The sequence below is a fragment of the Hypanus sabinus genome, chromosome 22 (genome assembly GCF_030144855.1).
Source record: "Hypanus sabinus isolate sHypSab1 chromosome 22, sHypSab1.hap1, whole genome shotgun sequence".
NCBI lineage: Eukaryota > Metazoa > Chordata > Chondrichthyes > Myliobatiformes > Dasyatidae > Hypanus > Hypanus sabinus.
In genome coordinates, this window is record NC_082727.1 from 18,531,880 (window position 1) to 18,551,030 (window position 19,151).

Sequence of the window (19,151 nt, forward strand, 5' to 3'; positions counted from 1 at the left end):
CTCTGTGAATGCGAGGGTTTCCTCCAGGTGCTCCGGTTTCCTCCTCGAAGCCCGGCGATGCTTGGGGGCTGCCCCCTGCCTGTCCTCGGTCTGTGTTGGGTCTTTGGCGCAAAGGGTGCATGTCGCTGGATGTTCCAGAGCTTCGAGGTACTTGTGACAAATAGTTAATCCTTTTTAATGCGAGGCTGGTCTGCCCTCGGCCCAGCGTGTGCGGGGGGGGGGGGGGGGAGAGTTGACGTAACGAGTGGAGCTGGCGGAATGCTGAGTCACTGTTTGGCTCTGGTCTCGTCAGCTTAGCGGCAGTGGTCGGCACCATCTCTGACTGATTGCTAGGCACCTGATCGATTGAACCCCGTCCCAAGCTGTGACCAGGCAGCTGCACTGTGCTCGGGAGTGAAGCCTCCTCTCATTGGTCACTTCAGAAATAATTGTCCGGCTCGGCAGGGCCGAGAGCTCAAACGATTTGTCTGTCTGTCTCTCTCTCTCTCTTTCTCTGGTTCACGGAGGGACTGTTAAATTTCAAGCCTTGCCTCTGACACCAGACAGCTTGGAGTCTTGACTCCCTTGTTCTGGTACAGACGCTCACACACAGGCAAGGGGCTGCACCAAGTCCTGTGTGTGTCTGGCTTCTGTCCTCGGAGGACAGGATGGAGGCAGTGCACTCTGGCACGCAAACAAATAAAAGATGAAAGTAAGATCAGCTTTATTTGTCAAATTTACATCGAAAACATTCAGTGAAAGGCCTGGCTTTCATCACCATTGAGGATGTGCTGGAGGCAGCCCGCAAATGTCACCATGCTTTTAGTGTCACTGTGACCTTTCCACAGCTCACTAGACTTTGGACTGAGAGAGGAATCTGGAGCACCCAGAGGAAAGCCAGGCGGTCGTGGGGAGAATGGGTAAACTCCTTCCCAGTGGGAATTGGAAGCCCGATTGCTGGTGTTGTGTGCTTACCGCTATACTACTGTGCTGTTCCTGCACTGTGTGTGTCTCCCTCCTCTTCCCCCCTCCTCTTCCCCCCTCCTCTTCCCCCCTCCTCTTCCCCCCTCCTCTTCCCCCCTCCTCTTCCCCCCTCCTCTTCCCCCCTCCTCTTCCCCCCTCCTCTTCCCCCCTCCTCTTCCCCCTCCTCTTCCCCCTCCTCTTCCCCCTCCTCTTCCCCCCTCCTCTTCCCCCCTCCTCTTCCCCCCTCCTCTTCCCCCCTCCTCTTCCCCCCTCCTCTTCCCCCCTCCTCTTCCCCCCTCCTCTTCCCCCCTCCTCTTCCCCCCTCCTCTTCCCCCCTCCTCTTCCCCCCTCCTCTTCCCCCCTCCTCTTCCCCCCTCCTCTTCCCCCCTCCTCTTCCCCCCTCCTCTTCCCCCCTCCTCTTCCCCCCTCCTCTTCCCCCCTCCTCTTCCCCCCTCCTCTTCCCCCCTCCTCTTCCCCCCTCCTCTTCCCCCCTCCTCTTCCCCCCTCCTCTTCCCCCCTCCTCTTCCCCCCTCCTCTTCCCCCCTCCTCTTCCCCCCTCCTCTTCCCCCCTCCTCTTCCCCCCTCCTCTTCCCCCCTCCTCTTCCCCCCTCCTCTTCCCCCCTCCTCTTCCCCCCTCCTCTTCCCCCCTCCTCTTCCCCCCTCCTCTTCCCCCCCCCTCCTCTTTCGGTACAGGCATACACACAAGAGCAGAAAGAAGAGGACAATTCAAGCGTGTTGGGGGTCCCACGTCTCTGGGTTCCCTCCTCCGGGGGGTGGGGGGGGCAGGAGGAGGCAATGGACTCCTGCCCACACGGACCAGATGTGACAGAAATCTGTCACTGACTGGGTCAGCACTATTAATAGTGCGTTCCAGAAACGCTGTGCACAGCGCACTTGGCTGGCTGCCACGTTCGCAGCGTTAGCCCGTCTGCGGATCAGCCAGGATTTCAGCAAGATGTCGGGGTTTGGTTGGGATTTGCCGGCTCTGGGGAAAGCCATCAGTACAGTCCTCGTCTTCTTGGCGTTTCGCTCTTCTGTTGCAGAGAAACTTGAAATTACATCCTGGTGATAAAGGGCACATTTTCACATAAGAAATGGGAACGAGAATTGGCCATTCAGCCCCTCGGTCCTGTCCTACCATCCAGTAACATTATGGCCACTCAGTTCTCGGCCTCAGGATCAGAATAAGGTTTATGAATATAAAGTAAAACAGGTCGTTTGACCCACAATTTATGTTGTCCATTTGACCTACTCTAAGACCCTTCCCTTCTACATAGCCCTCCATTTTTTTTCTATCATCCGTGAGACTCTTAAATGTCCCTAATGTATCTGCCTGTATTACCACCCCTGGCAAGGCATTCCACACACTCACATACTCTAACAAACAAAACTTACTGATGTCATGAGATTGTGTCACAGCTGCAGCATTGTGCTATACATTAAAACTGCTGTAAATGACAAAATGAGCTGTACAAAGACGATTAACTCTTGCACGTCTACACTAATCACCTTTACCTGCAATATACCTTGCCAATTGAGCGAACCTCGAAATCAAGATTCCAGGTTATTTAATGCTGTTTCCGGTACACGAGAGTTAAGGTGACTGTGTGGGTTTCCTCCGGGTGCCCTGGTTTCCTCCCACAGGTCACTGTAAATTGCCCTGTGATTAGCCTCCGGTTTAATAGGTGTTTGCTGGCCAGGGCAGCTCGTTGTTTCAGAAAGGCCTGTTCCCCACTCCATCTCGAAGTGAATAAAATTATTGTTACTCCGGATCTGATGCAGAACATAAACCCAGTTAGATTTTTTTTAAAAAGAAACACCAGTGACTATAAATACATCGGATAGCTTGTGTATACCAATTGATTGTATCTGCATAAAGTGATGCAAGGCACAGGAGTGTCTGTACACAAGGTGACTCTGACAGGAAGTGATGAGGTAGTGGTGGTTGGGGGTGTGGAGGGGTGAGCAGTGGGTGGAGGTGTTGATCAGCCTGTCGTGGATGCTACGTAGCCTCCTCCCTGATGGGACGGGGGACATGCAGTCCGTGGGCAGAGTGGGTGAAATTCTTCATGATGTTAACTGGCCCTTTTCCGGCACCTTTCTGTATATGTGTCCTTGACAGCAGGTAGGCTGGTACCGGTGGTGCAGTGAGCTGTTTGGACCACCGTTGTGTACTGTTCGGACTCTGCCCTCGTTGAGCCTTTCTGTCTGCCTCCGTGCCTCTGAAATCACCTCTTCCGGGAGAGTTCAGGTATCATCCACTTTTTTTAAAAAAACTTGCCCCTCAGCTCTATTTCCACTCGCATTAAACCAATGCCCTCCAGTTTTTGGTACCCTCACAAAGGGGTAAAATCCTGCCCATCTATCTACCCTTCAATACCCTTGTAGTTCTCTGTCAGGTCACCCCTTGGCTTCCTTCACTCCAGGGAAAACAGGCAGCAATATCAGTTTTACGTGGTGGGGAGAGGACTTTCTGTGACTGTGTGCCCCCCCACCCCAGTACCTTTCTCATCCCACATCCTAAAGGTGGACATGGTGAGTTAATTGCCACTGTAGATTCTCCCCCCCCCCCCCCACGGTGGAATCAGAGGAGACATGTGATGGGAAAGTGGGAAGCAAAGAATAAGATCAGTTTGACTGTCAGCAGGGTCTCGATGGGCTGAAAGGCCTGTTGCCAGGCTGTCTATCTCTGACCTCAACCTGCATTTCTTTAGCAAATGACCCCCCAGTATAATTCAGATATTTCAGCAGGGAACTGGGATGGAGAATAACCAGTAGGGAAGTTGGGACTGGTGGAATTCCTCTTCCAGCAGCTGGAGTCAAGTTTAAGTTTATTGTCACTCCAAGTAAACACGTATACAGCTAACCGAAACAAAGTTCCTCTGGGACCAAGGTACAAACACAGTAAATGTTAAAGCAATATTAACAGAATAAAAATAAATATTCTGTACATGTATGAGTTGGCATAAAGTGCATATATAATATGTAGTTAAATATAGAACGGTATAATGCTACTGGTCCTGTAGTATAATAACGTGTGCTGGGTGGTAACAGATGGTCTGACAGCCTGGGGGAAGAAGCCGTTACCCAGCCATACGGTCCTTGTTGTACTGTGGTACCTTCTGCCTGACAGTAGGAAGCCAAAAGGATAGTAGTAGTTGGGAGGGGTCCTTGATGGGCTGAATGGCTTCCATCTTGCTGTAACAGCCCAGGGTCTATTTTAGTGTGCCTCCGTGAGCCTAACCTTGTGTCGGGCCGAGATGCAATGTTTTATAACCCCCTGGGCTTGAGTCTGATCGTATCTGGGTTTCACTGTATGCTGCCCGTTTGTCTGTCAGTTTCAAATGAAAGTGTTTGACCTGTTTTCTGTTTGTATTGCATTCCAGTTGTTTTGTCTTCTTTGTTGAGTGTGTAAACAGTGAGCTCCACTGAGCCCTGCCTCTCCCTTCCCCGTGTCTCCCAGTTCTCCTCTTCCTCCTCACAGCCCTCCCCCATGCTCCTCTTCCCTTGGGATGTCAGCTGCACAGTCGGGCAGGGTCCCAACTCAAGTGGTTCACGTGGCCAGGTCAGTACTGATGGCCAGGGGGGTCAATACCAAAGGTCGAAACCCAAAGGTCAATCGGAAGTCATCCTGTTGACCGAACCCTGGAGGCTTGTCCTGCAGTTGGAGGACAGTCTGTGTTTGGTTACCCCCTGCCCCCCCCCCCCCCCACCAACCCCACAGTTCTTCTAAATTCTATTGGGTACAGGTCCAGAGCCATCAAACACGCCTCATATGTTAACCCTTTCAATCCCAGAATCGGTTTTTTTTGTGAACTTCCTCTGGACCCTCTCCAATACCAGCACATCCTGTCTCCGATAAGGGGCCCAGAAGTGCTCACAATACTCCAAGTGAGGCCTCAGTAGTGCTTTATACAGCCTCAGCATTACATCCTTGCTTATATATCCCAATACTTGTGAAATGAATGCTAACATTACATTTGCCTTCCTCACCCCTGACTCAACCTGCAAGTTGCCCTTTTGAGAATCCTGCCCAAGGACTCCCAAGTCCACTTTCACCTTGGTTTTTTGAATTTTCTGCCCATTTGGGAAATAGTCTACACTTTTGTTCCGTATACAAAGTGCTGACCATACACTTCCCGACACTGTATTCCATCTGCCACTTCTTTGCATATTTGCCTGATATGCCTAACCCCCCTGCTTCCTCAACACCACCTGCCCCTCCACCTATCTTCATATCATCTGCAAATTTGGCCACAAAAATATCAATTTTGTCATCCAAACCACTGATGTATAAAAAGAAGCAGTCCCAACACTGATCCCTGTGAAACAGCACTAGCCACCGGCAACCAACGAGAAAAAACTCCCTTTATTCCCACTCTTTGCCTCCTGGCAATCGGTCAATATTCTATCCATGTTAGAATCCTTCCTGTAACACCATGGGCTCTTTTCTTGCTAAGCAGCCTTATGTGTGGCACCTTGTCAAAAGCCTTCTGAAAATCCAAGCACACCTCAACTGACTCTCCTTTGTCTACCTGCTTGTTATTTCCTCAAAGAATTCCAACAGATTTGTCAGGCAAGATTTTCCATTAAGGAAACCATGCTGACGTTGGTCTATTTTATCACGTGGCTCCAAGTACCCCGAGACCTCATCCTCAACAGCTGACTCCAATATCTTCCCAACTACTGAGGTTAGGCTAACTCTCCTATAGTTTCCGTTCTTCTGCCTCACTCCCTTCTTGAGAGGAGTGACGTTTGCGGTTCTCCACTCCTCTGGAACCATGCCAGAAGTTAGTGATTCTTGAAAGAACATTACTGATGCCTCCACAATATCTTCAGCCATTGCTTTCAGAATCCTGGGGTGCACACCATCTGGTCCAGGTAACTTGTCTACCTTCAAACCTTTCAGTTCCCCAAAAACCTTCCTAGTAATGGTAACTTCACATACTTCATGACCCTTGACACCTGGAGCTTCCACTATACAGGTAGCATCTTACAAAGTGAAGACGGATGGAAAATACTATTTAGTTTGTCTGCCGTTTCCTTGTCCCCCATTACTACCTCTCCAGCACCATTTTTCCAGCAGTCTGATATCTACGACACCTCCATTTTACATTTGGATATCTGAAGAAACTTTTGGTATCCTCTTTGATATGATTGGCTAGCTTACCTTCATATTTCATCATTTCCTCCTTTATAACTTTTTTAATTGCCTTCTGTTGGGTTTTAAAAACTTTGGAATCCTCTAACTTCCCAATTTTTTTGGTCAATTCTGTACTTTCTCTCTCTCTGACTTTGCTTGTCAGCCACAGTTGCATCATCCAGCCTTTAGAATACTTCCTCTTCCTTGGGATTTATCTATCCTGTGCCCTCCAAATTTTTCCTAGAAAGTCCAGCCATTGCTGCTCTCTGCTGTCATCCCTGCTCATGTCCCCTTCCAATCAACTTTGGCCAGCTCTTCTCTCGTGCCTCTATAATTCGCATTACTCCCCTGTGTTACGAACCCCGTAACTGGGTCACTTACCAGCAAAGATAGAGGCGTCCGTTGAAGTCTGATGATACTATTTTTAACAGTATTTATTAGTAAAAATAATATCAATGCAAATATACAGATAATATAAGTCTAAACCTAAAAGTGCGGGTATAATAATAATAATAAGAAATAAGCTCTATCGTTGTCTAGGGGATAATGAATTGTCCAATGGAAATATAAAGTTCGTTTCAGTTCACACAGGCTGTGGTGTTTGTTTGTCGCTGTGTTGCAATTGTTGGAGAGAGAGAGCTAGAAGAATGGGAACAGTTACCGCTATTGTTTTTGCCAACCTTCCTTTATGATTTCGATCCGTCGGAGTCTCGTTAGTGTGGCCGTTCAAGTGTGACCTCTCCTTTAGCTAAACCGTTCTTCCGTGATGAGCCCGCTACCCTGGCAAGGGAGGACGCACACGAGCTCTCACCGGCTTCGCTATAAAACGCTGTCCCTGGATTTCTAGCGTTTCTCCTGGTGTGTCTAAGGGGTGTTCCCCAGACCCGACTTTTATCCTCACTCACGGGATCTCGGATGTCAAGCAGGTTGGGATGATGCAATCCCTCAACCAGACCACTCTGGTTGTCCGCTGAGGGGTTTCAATGAATAGTACAGTACTCAATACACAATTCCATCTCCAAGAGACAATAGCAGTAATCAGTGGTTTTGTTCCGCTTTTTGTTAGGAGACATTCCAAACCTTGTTTATTCCTGCGTGTCTCTCTCATTACTGACATGATGTGTATCTCTCATTTCCTGGGTCTCAGACCCGAAATAATAACGATCTTACGATTCTCAAAAGGGGAGGGGGGCGGGCATTGGCGATTCTGGACCCGTCTGTCCATCAGATTTGCTCCTCATTCGTAACACCTGTAATACTGATATGTCTGACTTTGACTATTGCCTCATAAATTGCAGAGGGGATTCTATCATATTATGATCACTGTCTCTAAGGATTCCTTTAGCATAAACTCCCTAATTGAATCTAATTAATCACACAACACCCAATCCAGAATAGCAGATCCCCTAAAGGGCTCAACCACAAGTTTTTCTAAAAAGACATCTTGTGGGCATTCTATAAACTCTCTCCCGGGATTCCCACACCAACCCGATTTTCCCTGTCAACCACCATGAAATCCCCCAGGACTATTGTACCATTGCCCTTTAACATGCGTTTTCTATCTCCCACATCCTGGCTACTGCTCGGAAGTCTCCCATCAGGGTCTTTTTACCCTTTCAGTTTCTTAACTCTACCCACAAGGATAATACATCTTCCGATCGCCTCTGAATTTGGTTTCTCTTTTTTTACAAGCAGAGCCACCCCACCCCCTCTGCCGACCTGCCTATCTTTGCCCCGACCTTGTGGGCTGTACTGCGGACACACTGGGTTAAGCGGCTGTGCAGAACCTCACCTCTGTGACTTGCTGCAGCTAACGGGGTCTCTGATAGTCGCAAGACTGTTCGAAGCCACAACAGTAGTCTGAGAGGCAGGCACCGATGTAAGAATTAGGCCATTCAGTCCACTGAGTATTCTCTGCCATTCGATTGATAGTCTGGAAGTGAAAGCCTGATAGCTGGAGGACTGTGTATGTGTGTGTGCTTTTGTGTTTGTGTTTTTTTTAAACCAGGCTTGTTTTGCTGCTGTTGTTTTCCTCTGACCTACCTCCTCTCTCCTGCCTGGCACTTCCCCCGGGTCCCCTCCTCCTTCCCTTTCTCCTGTGGCCCACTCTCCTCCCCTATCATATTCCTCCTTCCCTCCCCCCACCTTTTCATTCTGGCATCTTCCCCTTTCCTCCTCAGTCCTGAATGTCTTGGCCCAAAACGTCAACTGTCTTATTCGTTCCCGTGGATGCTGTCCGACCTGCTGAGTTCCTCCGGTGATCTGTGTATATTGAGTTCTGGTAAACATGTTACGTTGGTGCTGGAATGTGCACCCTGCCCCCAGTACATCGTTAGGTTGTGTTGGCTGCTAACAGTAATTCACTCTGTTTTGGCGGACATGTGATAAATAAATGTGAATCTGGTTTATTTTCCCTATCAACCCCATTCTCCTGCCTTCTCCCCATAACCTTTGACACCCTTACTAATCAAGAACCTGTCAACAGCTGCTTTAAGGTACACCCAATCTTGGCCTCCACAGCCGTCTGTGGCAATGAATTCCCCAGATTCACCCCACCCTCGGGTAAATTCCTCCTCCTTGTGGTTTTAAAGAGATGGAGGTCCTTCTACTGTGATGCTGTGCCCTCTGGCCCTAAATTCCCCCACGCCAACGTCCTCTCCGCATTCACTCTATCTCAGCCTGTTTACCTAATGGCGAGGCTGGGTAGCACAGCTGTGCTTTCAGACACACTGCCCTCCCCCTGGCACAACCGCAGAGGGCAGCCAATGCAGTCCGGACAGATGCTCGGCATCTGGGACTTAACAGGCCAGACATGACGGAGCACTTTGATTCCTGACAGCTGTTCCTTTGTCTTGTGCTGCTTTATCTGAGAATTTTGAGCTGGTTACCTTGAGCGCGGGCCAGAGACGGCGAAGGAATTTGTTTACGCTCAGCTAACCCGTTTCTACTCGGCAGTCCCTTGGCTGATGGCAACCTTTGTAACAGCCGCACTCTCTCGATTGCCGCAGGCTGTTCAGCTGAGACTCTCCGGGGGAATTGAGCATGGGGATTGTGGTCTGTTGTTTTGAGTGCTAAATCAGTCGGTCGTTGTCTCGAGTGACACCCCTGTGGATCTTCAGATCGTTTCTGATTGCACAGAATTGTTTGATGCTAACTTCTGAATGTTTAACGGAGTTGATTTAACCTCAGTTTATGCAGTGGGTGTTTTTATTCTCTCTCTTCCACCTTAAAGACACACACTCAATGTTTTAGGAACAACTTATTCCCCTCTGCCACCAGATTTCTGAATAACAAAAGCTACTTCTTGCACTGCTTGTTTATAGTTTGATATTTCTTATAGTAACTTGTATTTTTTTAATGCTGCTCTGTACTGCAGCCACAAAACAACAGATTTCATGACATACCTGTATGTCTGGGATAATAAGCCAGATTCTGACTAACAGAGGGAGGCTCTTGTATAATAAACAAGTCCCGGAGTTTCTCAGCACCCGAGGTGCTTTGGCTTAAGCCTGCCAGACAAGGTCAAAGTGAAGCTTATCATATGCACAGGTGCACTGGACTTGCAGCCACATAGCCGCAGTTAAGCAGTTTTCACAAGAATTGATCATTAAATTAAAAGGAAATACAACTGCAATTAAAAAAAGAAGCAAGTCTGCCTTGGTCAGTGTTGCTAAGTGAGCAAGATTGTGCCGATGGGTTGGAGGGAAGTAGCTGTATCTGGTGCTGTGAGAAGATGGCGGGGATCTTTAGACATTGCCATCTTGAGGCAGCGTCTCCTGTCAATACAACTGATGGTGGAGGTATTGGGGGAGGGGGGACAACATTTGGGGGGGGGGGTATGTGCGGAAATGACAAACGTACTGTAGTTAAGCCGCTGCCCGTCTGCCAGCCTACAGCCTGTGTGTCACAAGCTCATCCAGGGGAGAGGTGCAAATGTGGGATAGGTTTCTGCCCCCCTCAGTCTTGCACTCCCTCTTTGGTGGGTGAAAGGGGTTTGGTGTCCAGAAATCCCGTTCTTGAAGTGAAATACACACTCCCTCTACTCCCCTGTTAGTCATCCCAAATTCCCTTTAGTTACCAATCTCTCTGGCAATGGAAAATAGTTCAACTTGTTCATTCTGGTTGGGCCTAGGCTAATTTTATGCACTGTTAAATCTCTTGGCTCCCTTTCCTTGCATAGTAGCGAACCCCAGCCTGAAACGTTTCTTCTCTGTAATGAGTTGACCACTGCTGTCTACCCTCTCCATCTCCTCCCTTTTGGTCAGGCACTGTCTCCATCATCTCCTAGCCCCTTCGACTGGCTCAGTCCATAAGACCATAAGCCAAAGGAGCAGAATCAGGCCATTCAGCCCATCAAGTCTGCTCTATCTTTCAATCATGGCTGAATTATTATCCCTCTCAACCCCATTTTCCTGCCTTCTCTCTGTAACCTTTGATAACCTCACTAATCAAGAACCTTTCACCCTTTGCTTTAAATCTACCCAATGACTGGGCTTCCACAAGGTGCCTTTGGTAATGAATTACATATTCAGCACCCTCTGGCTAAAGAAATTCCTGTCCACCTGCATTCTGAATGGATGGCCCTCAACTCTGAAGCTGTAAAGGAAAAGTGGCTTAAGGATAAGTAGTAGAACAATTGCAGAAGACCAACAACGCAAACACATGTACGACAAGATCAAAGAGGTCACAAATCGGAAGACAAGCGGGGCAACAACAGGATGTATAAAAGCAAAAGACGGCTCTACAATTAGGGAAAAAGGAAAAATAATGCAAAGATGGTCAGAATACGTCAAAGTCTGAGGGGACAACTTTGATATTGGCAACGACAACGAGGGCCCAGCAATACTGAAAGAAGAAGCGGAGCATGCTACAGTATGAAGAAGATGCAAAAGGGGAAATCATCAGGACCAGATCACATTCCAGTTGAACTCTGTGAAGCGCTAGAAGGTTTTGGTGTAGAGAAGTTAACCATCTTATTGAATAGAATATACAACAGTGGCAAAGCACCAGAAGATCTTTTAAAGGCAGTGTTCATTGCATTGCCAAAGAAACCGGGTGCAACAGAGTGTGGACAACACAGAACAATTAGTTTAACGAGCCACCTCACAAAAATTCTACTTAGAATCATCATGCTCAGAATAAGAAACAAAATTAAACCAGAGATTAGTGAAGAACAGTGCGGCTTTGTCGAAGGCAAGGGAACATCAAAGGCCACTTGTATTCTCAGGAATATTATCGAAAGGTCAATAGAAGATCTATAGAAAATCTATACTTCTGTTTCATTGACTATACAAAAGCCTTTGACACAGTGAAACACCAAGTCATCATGAAAATGCTTAAAGATATTAATATAGATGGAAAATATCTAAGAGTAATCAGGAATCTCTACTGGCAACAAAGTGCAGCCATACGGATAGACAACGAGATTGGTGAGTAAGAGTATTGGTGAGCCAATAAAGCCAGGAGACAGACAGGGTTGTGTTCTATCACCAGACCTGTTCTCCCTGTATAGTGAAAACATCATGAGAACTATACAAGACCTACCTGGACTAAGTATAGGAGGACACAATATCAACAACATCCGCTATGCGGATGATACAGTACTGACAGAAAAGAGTGAAGTAGATTTACAGAAACTAGATTCTACCATCAACACAGAGAGCGGAAGACTTGGCCTAACCTTAAACAAAAAGAAAACTGAAATAATGGTAATATCAAAGAACCTGATATCCCAAACTGTAGGATCGTATTGGGAAATGAAATCCTGAAACAAGTTCACAACTTCAAGTACCTTGGATCATGGGTAACATCTGTTGGCAAATGCCAAACAGACATAAAAGCAACAATAACAATGGCAAGAACAGCATTCTCAGAAATGAGAAACATCCTAATGAACAAGAAAATAGCAATTGACGTCCACCATAGAACTCTCAGCTGCAACACTCTTCCTGTATTGATGTACGGCTGCAAGTCATGGACCATCACAAATGCAATGGAAAAGAGAATCAATGCAGCAGAGATGTGGCTCCTCAGAAGAATGCTATGCATATCATATACGGACAGCATAACCAACGAAGAAATTCTACAGAGAACAAAAACAAAATGTATATTACTTTAAAAATAATCAGAAAACAGCAATCGAAATTCTTTGGACACATTGTGCGAAGAGAGACATTAGAACATTGAGTTACAACTGGAAAGCTGGAAGGAAACGAGCAGAGGCAGACAGAGAGTGAAATGACAGATGGAATAACATCAGGGTTAGAAACAGGGGAGGCAACGACTACAATTCGAGGGTCAGGGACCATGATGCATGGAGAGACATGATTGCCCACGCTGAACAGCAAAGCACCTGAATGATGATATCCTTTTTCCCACAGTATGAAATATCATCCCTCCATTCACTCTATCCAGACCTGTCAATGTTAAATAAATTTCACCGAGGTTCTTCCCCACCCCCATTCTTCTAAACCAGCGACTCCAGGTCCCGAGCCGTCGACATTAACCCTTTCATTCCCAGGCTCGTTCTTGTGATCCTCCTCTAGACCATCTCCAATGTCAGCACATCTTTTCTTAGATATGGGGCCCAGAACTGCTCTCAATACTCCAAATGCAGTTCCTCATCATTACATCCATGCTTTTATATGCTCGTCATCTTGAAATTAAATTAAACGTTGCATTTGCCTCCCTTGTTTGGGGAACCCTGCACGATTCCGTATACGGTGTTTTGGGTTTCCTTCAGCCAGTCAGCCCTCCTTTCCCAATAATTGTCTGCAGTGGGGGATTTTATTTTTGTCCTGTAGCACAGTATAGGCCCTTCAGCCCACAATGTTGTGCTGACCTATTAACCTACTCAAAGATCAATCTTCTCCTTCCCTCCCACATGGCCGACATTCTTCTTTCATCCTATCTAAATACCCTTAAGGTATCTGCCTCTACCACCGCCCCGACAGCATCTTCCACACACCCACCACACTCTGAAGAGAAAATAACCTCCCTCTGACATTCTTACCCCTTTCCCCCCCCCCCCACACACTATACTTTCCTCCCGTTAACAACATTATTCCACCTTACACTAGCCATTTCCACTCTGGCTGTCCACTCTATCTAGCCCTCTACCAAGTCACCACTCTTCCCCTGTCACCCCATAGGGAAAAGCCTTGCCTCACTCAACCTGTCCTCATGAAATATGCTCTTCTAATCCAGGCAGCGTCCTGGGAAATCCCCTGTAAAGCTTCCTATAACATCTCTGGTCCTGTATCTCGGCCACACTCTGCGCACGGGATGTCCATAGAAGCAAAACCCTGCGGTGGGAGGGGGGGGAGGATCAGCTGGGATTGGATGGTGGAGCAGACTGAATGGGCCAACTGATCTAATTCTGCTCCTTTGTCTTACGGTGCGCGAAATCGGCAATCAAGGCAAAATTGCTGGAAATAGTCAGCAGGTTGAGCAGCATCCACAGAGAGGGAAACGGGACTGGCATTTCAGGTCAGTGGTCTTCCATCAGAATCCCAGAATGTTCAATGACTCAGTGAAAGAGTCAACATATTTGTCTTGCTCTGTGGATGCTGCCTAACCTGCTGAGCGTTTCTAGTGTCATTTTCCTTTTTGTCTCAATGAAACAACATTGGAACTGCTTCTAATTTTCCTCCTCCTCTCCTCGCCCCTCTGCCCTCAGGGATGAAGACATTGGCTGCTCCTGACTGGGACTGACGTTGAGTTCTAAGTTTTATTTCAATTACCGTGATCCTCCCGCTCTTAGTCAGTGGTTGCTGGCGAGAAGGATTTGGGCGCAGCCGATCGCAGTGTTCATCAACATTTTGTCCCTGTCCTGTGACACCACCCTCAGCTCGGACATGCCACAGGTATGAACCCCTTGTCTTCCTTCTTCCCCCACTCCAAGTCACCTGCCACTTTAAGGCAGGTGTAGCCTTTGTGTGTGTGTGTGTGTGTGTGTATTTGAGTGTTTCTGCTTTCAGAAGGATCCGCGGCATGTTATGAAAATGATACTGTTGTGGTTAAACTATTCTGAGGCCTTGACCGTAAGTTTGAAACTCACTATTGCAGCTAGGAAGTTGCACTTGTTTTAAAAATATCTGCAGTAAAAATCATATTGGCAGAGTTTGTGAAGCTGCTAGGCTGTTGTGGACACCCAGCTTTTTCCACTAATGCTCTTCAGAGAATCTGCTGACCTTGTCTGGTCTGAGCTGTGACTCCAAGCCTGCAGCATTGTCGCCTCTTAACGGGAGCAATTAAGGATGGGCAGAAAATGCTGGCGTTGCTTGACTCCCAGTGATCCCTAGTTGCCCTGGATATCAGTATTCTGTATTTTGAGCCCTCATTTCAAGTTAATATCAGAAAATGTCTACAACCTGAAATGCTTACTCTTCACAGACATATCCACAAACAAAAAAAGTCCCCAAAGCATGAATGCAGACGTTGGAATTCCAAGACAACCCCCTCTCCCCTCCCTCAGCCATCACGCCCCAGATTTAAGCCCACAGCAGTTAGTGTGGGAAGTTCATGGTTGGAATGGCTGCCTTTACTTTTGTGGGAACCCACTGATGAAATATAAGTGAGACCTTGCCTTCAGTTCCCCCGACTGAGGGTGGGTGGGAGGTCAGCGGAGGGCACAGTAGCCTAGTGGTAAACGCAGGCTTTACAGAGCCCAGCAACCGGGGTTTAATTCCTGCTGCTGTCCGTCTCCCCATGACCATGTGCGTATCTCCGGGTTCCTCCCACGTTCCAAAGACGTACGGTTTGGGGTCAGTCAGCGGTGGGTAAGCAATGTTAGTGCTGGAACTATGGTGACACTCGCGGGCTGCCCCCAGCACATCCTCGGGCTCTGTTGGTCGTTGATGCTAACGACACAGTTCACTGGATGTTTTGATGTACATGTGACAAAGTTCCTCTTTAAACTTAGAAACATAGAAAACCTACAGCACAATACAGGCCCTTCAGCCCACAAAGCTGTGCTGAACATGTCCTTACCTTAGAACTACCTAGGCTTTACCCAGAGCCCTCTATTTTTCTGAGTTCCATGTACCTATCCAGGAGACTTTTAAAAGACGCTGTAGCGGTGTGCTACATGCAGCGCTAAAATTACGACACGGAGTCGGTAACTGCAGTCGAAGGAAAAACTTTATTCGAAATCCTCAGCCTTACTTTTAAGCCTCCCTCAACCTGCCCCCCGAGGCGCTGAGGCTCCAAAGCTCTGTGCTCGCAAACCCCCGTAGGCTATCTAATTGTGAGCCGGTTCGGATGTGCCAGGAAATGGGTCGCCACATAACCCCCCCCCCCCAGAACCGGCGATACACCCCCCAATGTCCACAGTCTGGGCCAGAACCTGCTTGGGAGGTCGGCCTCTGCGCCGAGGTGCTGGAAACTCGGCCGGTTGCGCCAGGTCCACATGGGCCGGTTTGAGGCGGTCCACTGTGAAAACCTCCTCTTTCCCCCCAACATCCAGCACGAACGTGGACCCGTTGTTCCGGAGCACCATAAACGGCCCCTCGTATGGCCGCTGCAGCGGTGGCCGATGCCCGCCCCTGCGTACAAACACAAACTTACAGTTCTGCAGGTCTTTGGGTACGCAGGTCGGGTTCCGCCCGTGCTGTGAAGTGGGCATGGGGGTCAGGTCACCGAGCCTCTCGCGTAGTCTGCCCAGAACTGCTGCGGGATCTTCCTCTTGCCCCCGTGGGGCTGGTAGGAACTCCCCGGGGACGACCAGGGGCGCGCCGTATACCAACTTGGCCGACGAGGCATGCAGGTCGTCCTTGGGCGCTGTGCGGATGCCGAGTAGGACCCAGGGAAGCTCGTGCGCCCAGTTGGCTCCTCGCAGGCGGGCCATGAGGGCCGACTTCAGGTGACGGTGGAAACGCTCCACTAGCCCGTTCGACTGTGGGTGGTAGGCAGTTGTGTGGTGCAGCTGAGACCCCAAAAGGCTGGCCATAGCTGACCACTGGCTGGAGGTGAACTGGGCGCCTCTGTCGGAGGTAATATGGGCCATTATACCAAAGCGAGATATCCAGGTGGTGATCAGGGCTCGGGCGCAAAATTCGGAGGTGGTTTCGGTGAGCGGGACCGCCTCTGGCCATCTTGTGAACCGGTCCACGATAGTCAGGAGGTGCCGCGCTCCGTGCGACACTGGCAGGGGGCCCACGATATCCACATGAATGTGGTCGAAACGCCGGTGGGTGGGATGGAACTGCTGCGGTGGGGCTTTGGTGTGCCGCTGCACCTTGGCCGTCTGGCAGTGCATGCACGTTTTGGCCCATTCACTGACCTGTTTGCGGAGTCCGTGCCAAACGAACCTGCTGGAAACCATCCGGACAGTCGTTCGGATAGAGGGATGCGCCAAGTTATGAATGGAGTCGAAAACACGGCGCCGCCAGGCTGTCGGGACGACGGGACGGGGCTGGCCGGTGGCGACGTCACCGAGTAGGGTCCTCTCACCCGGGCCTACGGGGAGGTCCTGGAGCTGCAAACCGGAGACTGCGGTTCTGTAACTCAGAATCTCCTCATCTGCCTGCTGTGCCTCTGCCAGTGCCTCAAAGTCTACCCCTTGGGAAAGGGCATGAACGGTAGGGCGAGAGAGCGCATCCGCCACGACATTGTCCTTACCCGAGACGTGCCGGACATTCGTCATGTATTCAGAGATGTAGGATTCCGTGTACTTGCCGTCTGCCGGGGCGACTGTACGAACTCCGTGACCTGGGCCGCTGTGTCCTGGTCGAGGGAGCTCACCACGTAGTAGTAGCGGGTGTCTTCTGAGGCGACCTGGCGAACGTGGAATTGGGCTTCGGCTTGCTGGAACCATAGGTTCGGACGCCGTGTCCAGAAACCCGGCAGTTTCAATGAAACCGCATGAACAGAGGCGGCGTCGGTCATTTCTGGTCCAAAAACCGTTTGGACTGTCGGGGTCACCAATTGTAGCGGTGTGCTACATGCAGCGCTAAAATTACGACATGGAGTTGGTAACTGCAGTCGAAGGAAAAACTTTATTCAAAATCCTCAGCCTCACTTTTAAGTCTCCCTCAACCTGCCCCCCGTGGCGCAGAGGCTCCAAAGCTCTCTGCTCGCAAACCCCCGTAGGCTATCTCCCTTAGCCAGAAAGCTGGCTAATTGTGAGCCGGTTCGGATGTGCCAGGAAATGGGACGCCACAACGCTATCGTTCCCACTTCCACCACCGCCAGCAGTCCATTCAATGTACTCACCACCCTCTGTATTTATATATTTTTTTAAAAAACTTGCCCCTGACATCCCCTCTGTACCTACTTCCAGGCACCTTAAAACTATGCCCTCTCGTGTTAGCCATTTCAGCCCTGGGGAAAAAAGCCTCTGACTATCCACACCATCAGTGCCTCTCATCGTCTTATACACCTCTATCAGATCACCTCTCATCCTCCGTCGCTCCAAGGAGAAAAGGCCGAGTTCACTCAACCTATTCTCATAAGGCATGCTCTCTAATCCAGGCAACATCCTTGAAAATCTCCTCTGCACCCTTTCTATGGTTTTCACATCCTTCCTGTAGTGAGGTGACCAGAATAAGCACAGAAACTTGTCGGGTTTAGGGGATTGGGACTAAACCAAAAGTAATTGGGAAGGGGGTGGAGGGAACCCTCAGGCTGTCTTTTCCATGTATCACCCCCCCAGCTTCCAACTTCACCCCCCCCCCACCCCCAACTGGCTTCACCTATCACTTTCCAGATCCTTTCCTTCCCCTCTCTCTATCTTTTTATTCTGGCTTCTTCCCTCTTCTTTAAGGACTGGAAGGAGTCTCAGCCCGAAACGGCGACTGTACTCTTTTCCACAGATACTGCCTGACCTGCTGAGTCCCTCCAGCGTGTGTGTGTTGTGGATTTCTGGCGTCTGCAGAATCCCGCATGTTAGCGACGAGAGATGTTGGGTTTGTACCTGTGTGCTGGCAGCCCCTGAGACGGTGAACTCCCAGTTTGTGGCACACCTCACCCATTCAAACACTGCACTTCACTTGGCCCACAGGCGGCAACAATGAACTTGTCTAGCTCCGGCATTACGGTGGAGCGTCCACAACCTAAAGCAGTCCGCACAAGATGGCCAGTGGCTTTCTGTGCCTGCTCCCCTGCCCTCAGGAATCTTTACCCATTCAACACATTAAATGTTGATAACCTGTTCATTCCATCACAAGGCCTTAAGACATAGGGGCAGGATTAGTCCATTCAGCCCATTGGGTCTATTCTGCCATTCAGTCATGCTGTTTGTATTTCCAACCCCATTCTGCTGCTTTTTGAATTGAATTGAATTTTGGTTTATTGTCATGTAGAAACCACAAATGCAATGCAGTTAAAAAATGAAACTATCTTCCTCCAGAATGATATCACAAAAGCACACGACAAAACAGACTACACCAGAAAATCCACGTAACGTTTGGCAATCCCCAAATCCAGAGTCCGGAGAGGCTGCTGTGTATTAATATTGTGCGACCATCTTAGCGCATTCCCCGGAAAGGAGCTCCAAACCCACCAGACAAAACGACGACCCAGACACACCAAGTCAGGAGACCAACTCTACCACCCAACAAATCAAAAACTAAAGCCACAAGACCTACACAAAACCACATAGTTACAACCTATAGTTACAACAGTGCAAACAATGGCATAAGTTCGAAAGAAACCATCACACAGTTTCCACAAATCTTCAGTAAACCCCCTGACTAATCAAGAACCTATCAACCTCTGGTTTAAATACACCTGTACTGCCCTTACCGAGGAGTTGTAACATCAATTAGACAGTCAACCAAACTCCACTCAAAAATGACACGAGGGTCAGATTTTTGTGTCCGAGCTTTTTGCAGACTCAATGCCATGGCATGGTGAATAAGGAGTTGAAAAGCAATGCTTCTGCTGGGGAAGTAACAAGATGGTTTTAGACAGAAACTTCTTTAGCTCCTCACGTAAACCTTTGGCCTACTGTCAGCCACTGTGCTTTTATACTTCCTGGCTGCACAGGAAGTGACCTAATACAGAACTGAAACTGCTCATTAAAATAAAGGGTGAGTGTCCTGAATCACATTGGAAAGCATAAATG

The 19,151-nt window shown here is 48.9% G+C and overlaps 1 protein-coding gene across 5 annotated transcripts in view; it reads left to right on the top strand.

Annotated features, from left to right (window-relative positions):
• Positions 1-19,151, top strand: part of LOC132379390 (CREB3 regulatory factor-like) — a 102,550-nt gene that overhangs the window by 53,874 nt on the left and 29,525 nt on the right. For all 5 annotated transcript variants that reach the window (XR_009507409.1, XM_059947179.1, XM_059947178.1 and 2 more), the window contains exon 3: positions 13,764-13,950. Coding sequence is in view for 4 of the 5 variants with exons in the window: in XM_059947179.1 (XP_059803162.1) it covers positions 13,942-13,950 (9 nt within the window). In the remaining variant the exon portion in view is untranslated. The remainder of the gene's footprint in view (positions 1-13,763; positions 13,951-19,151) is intronic.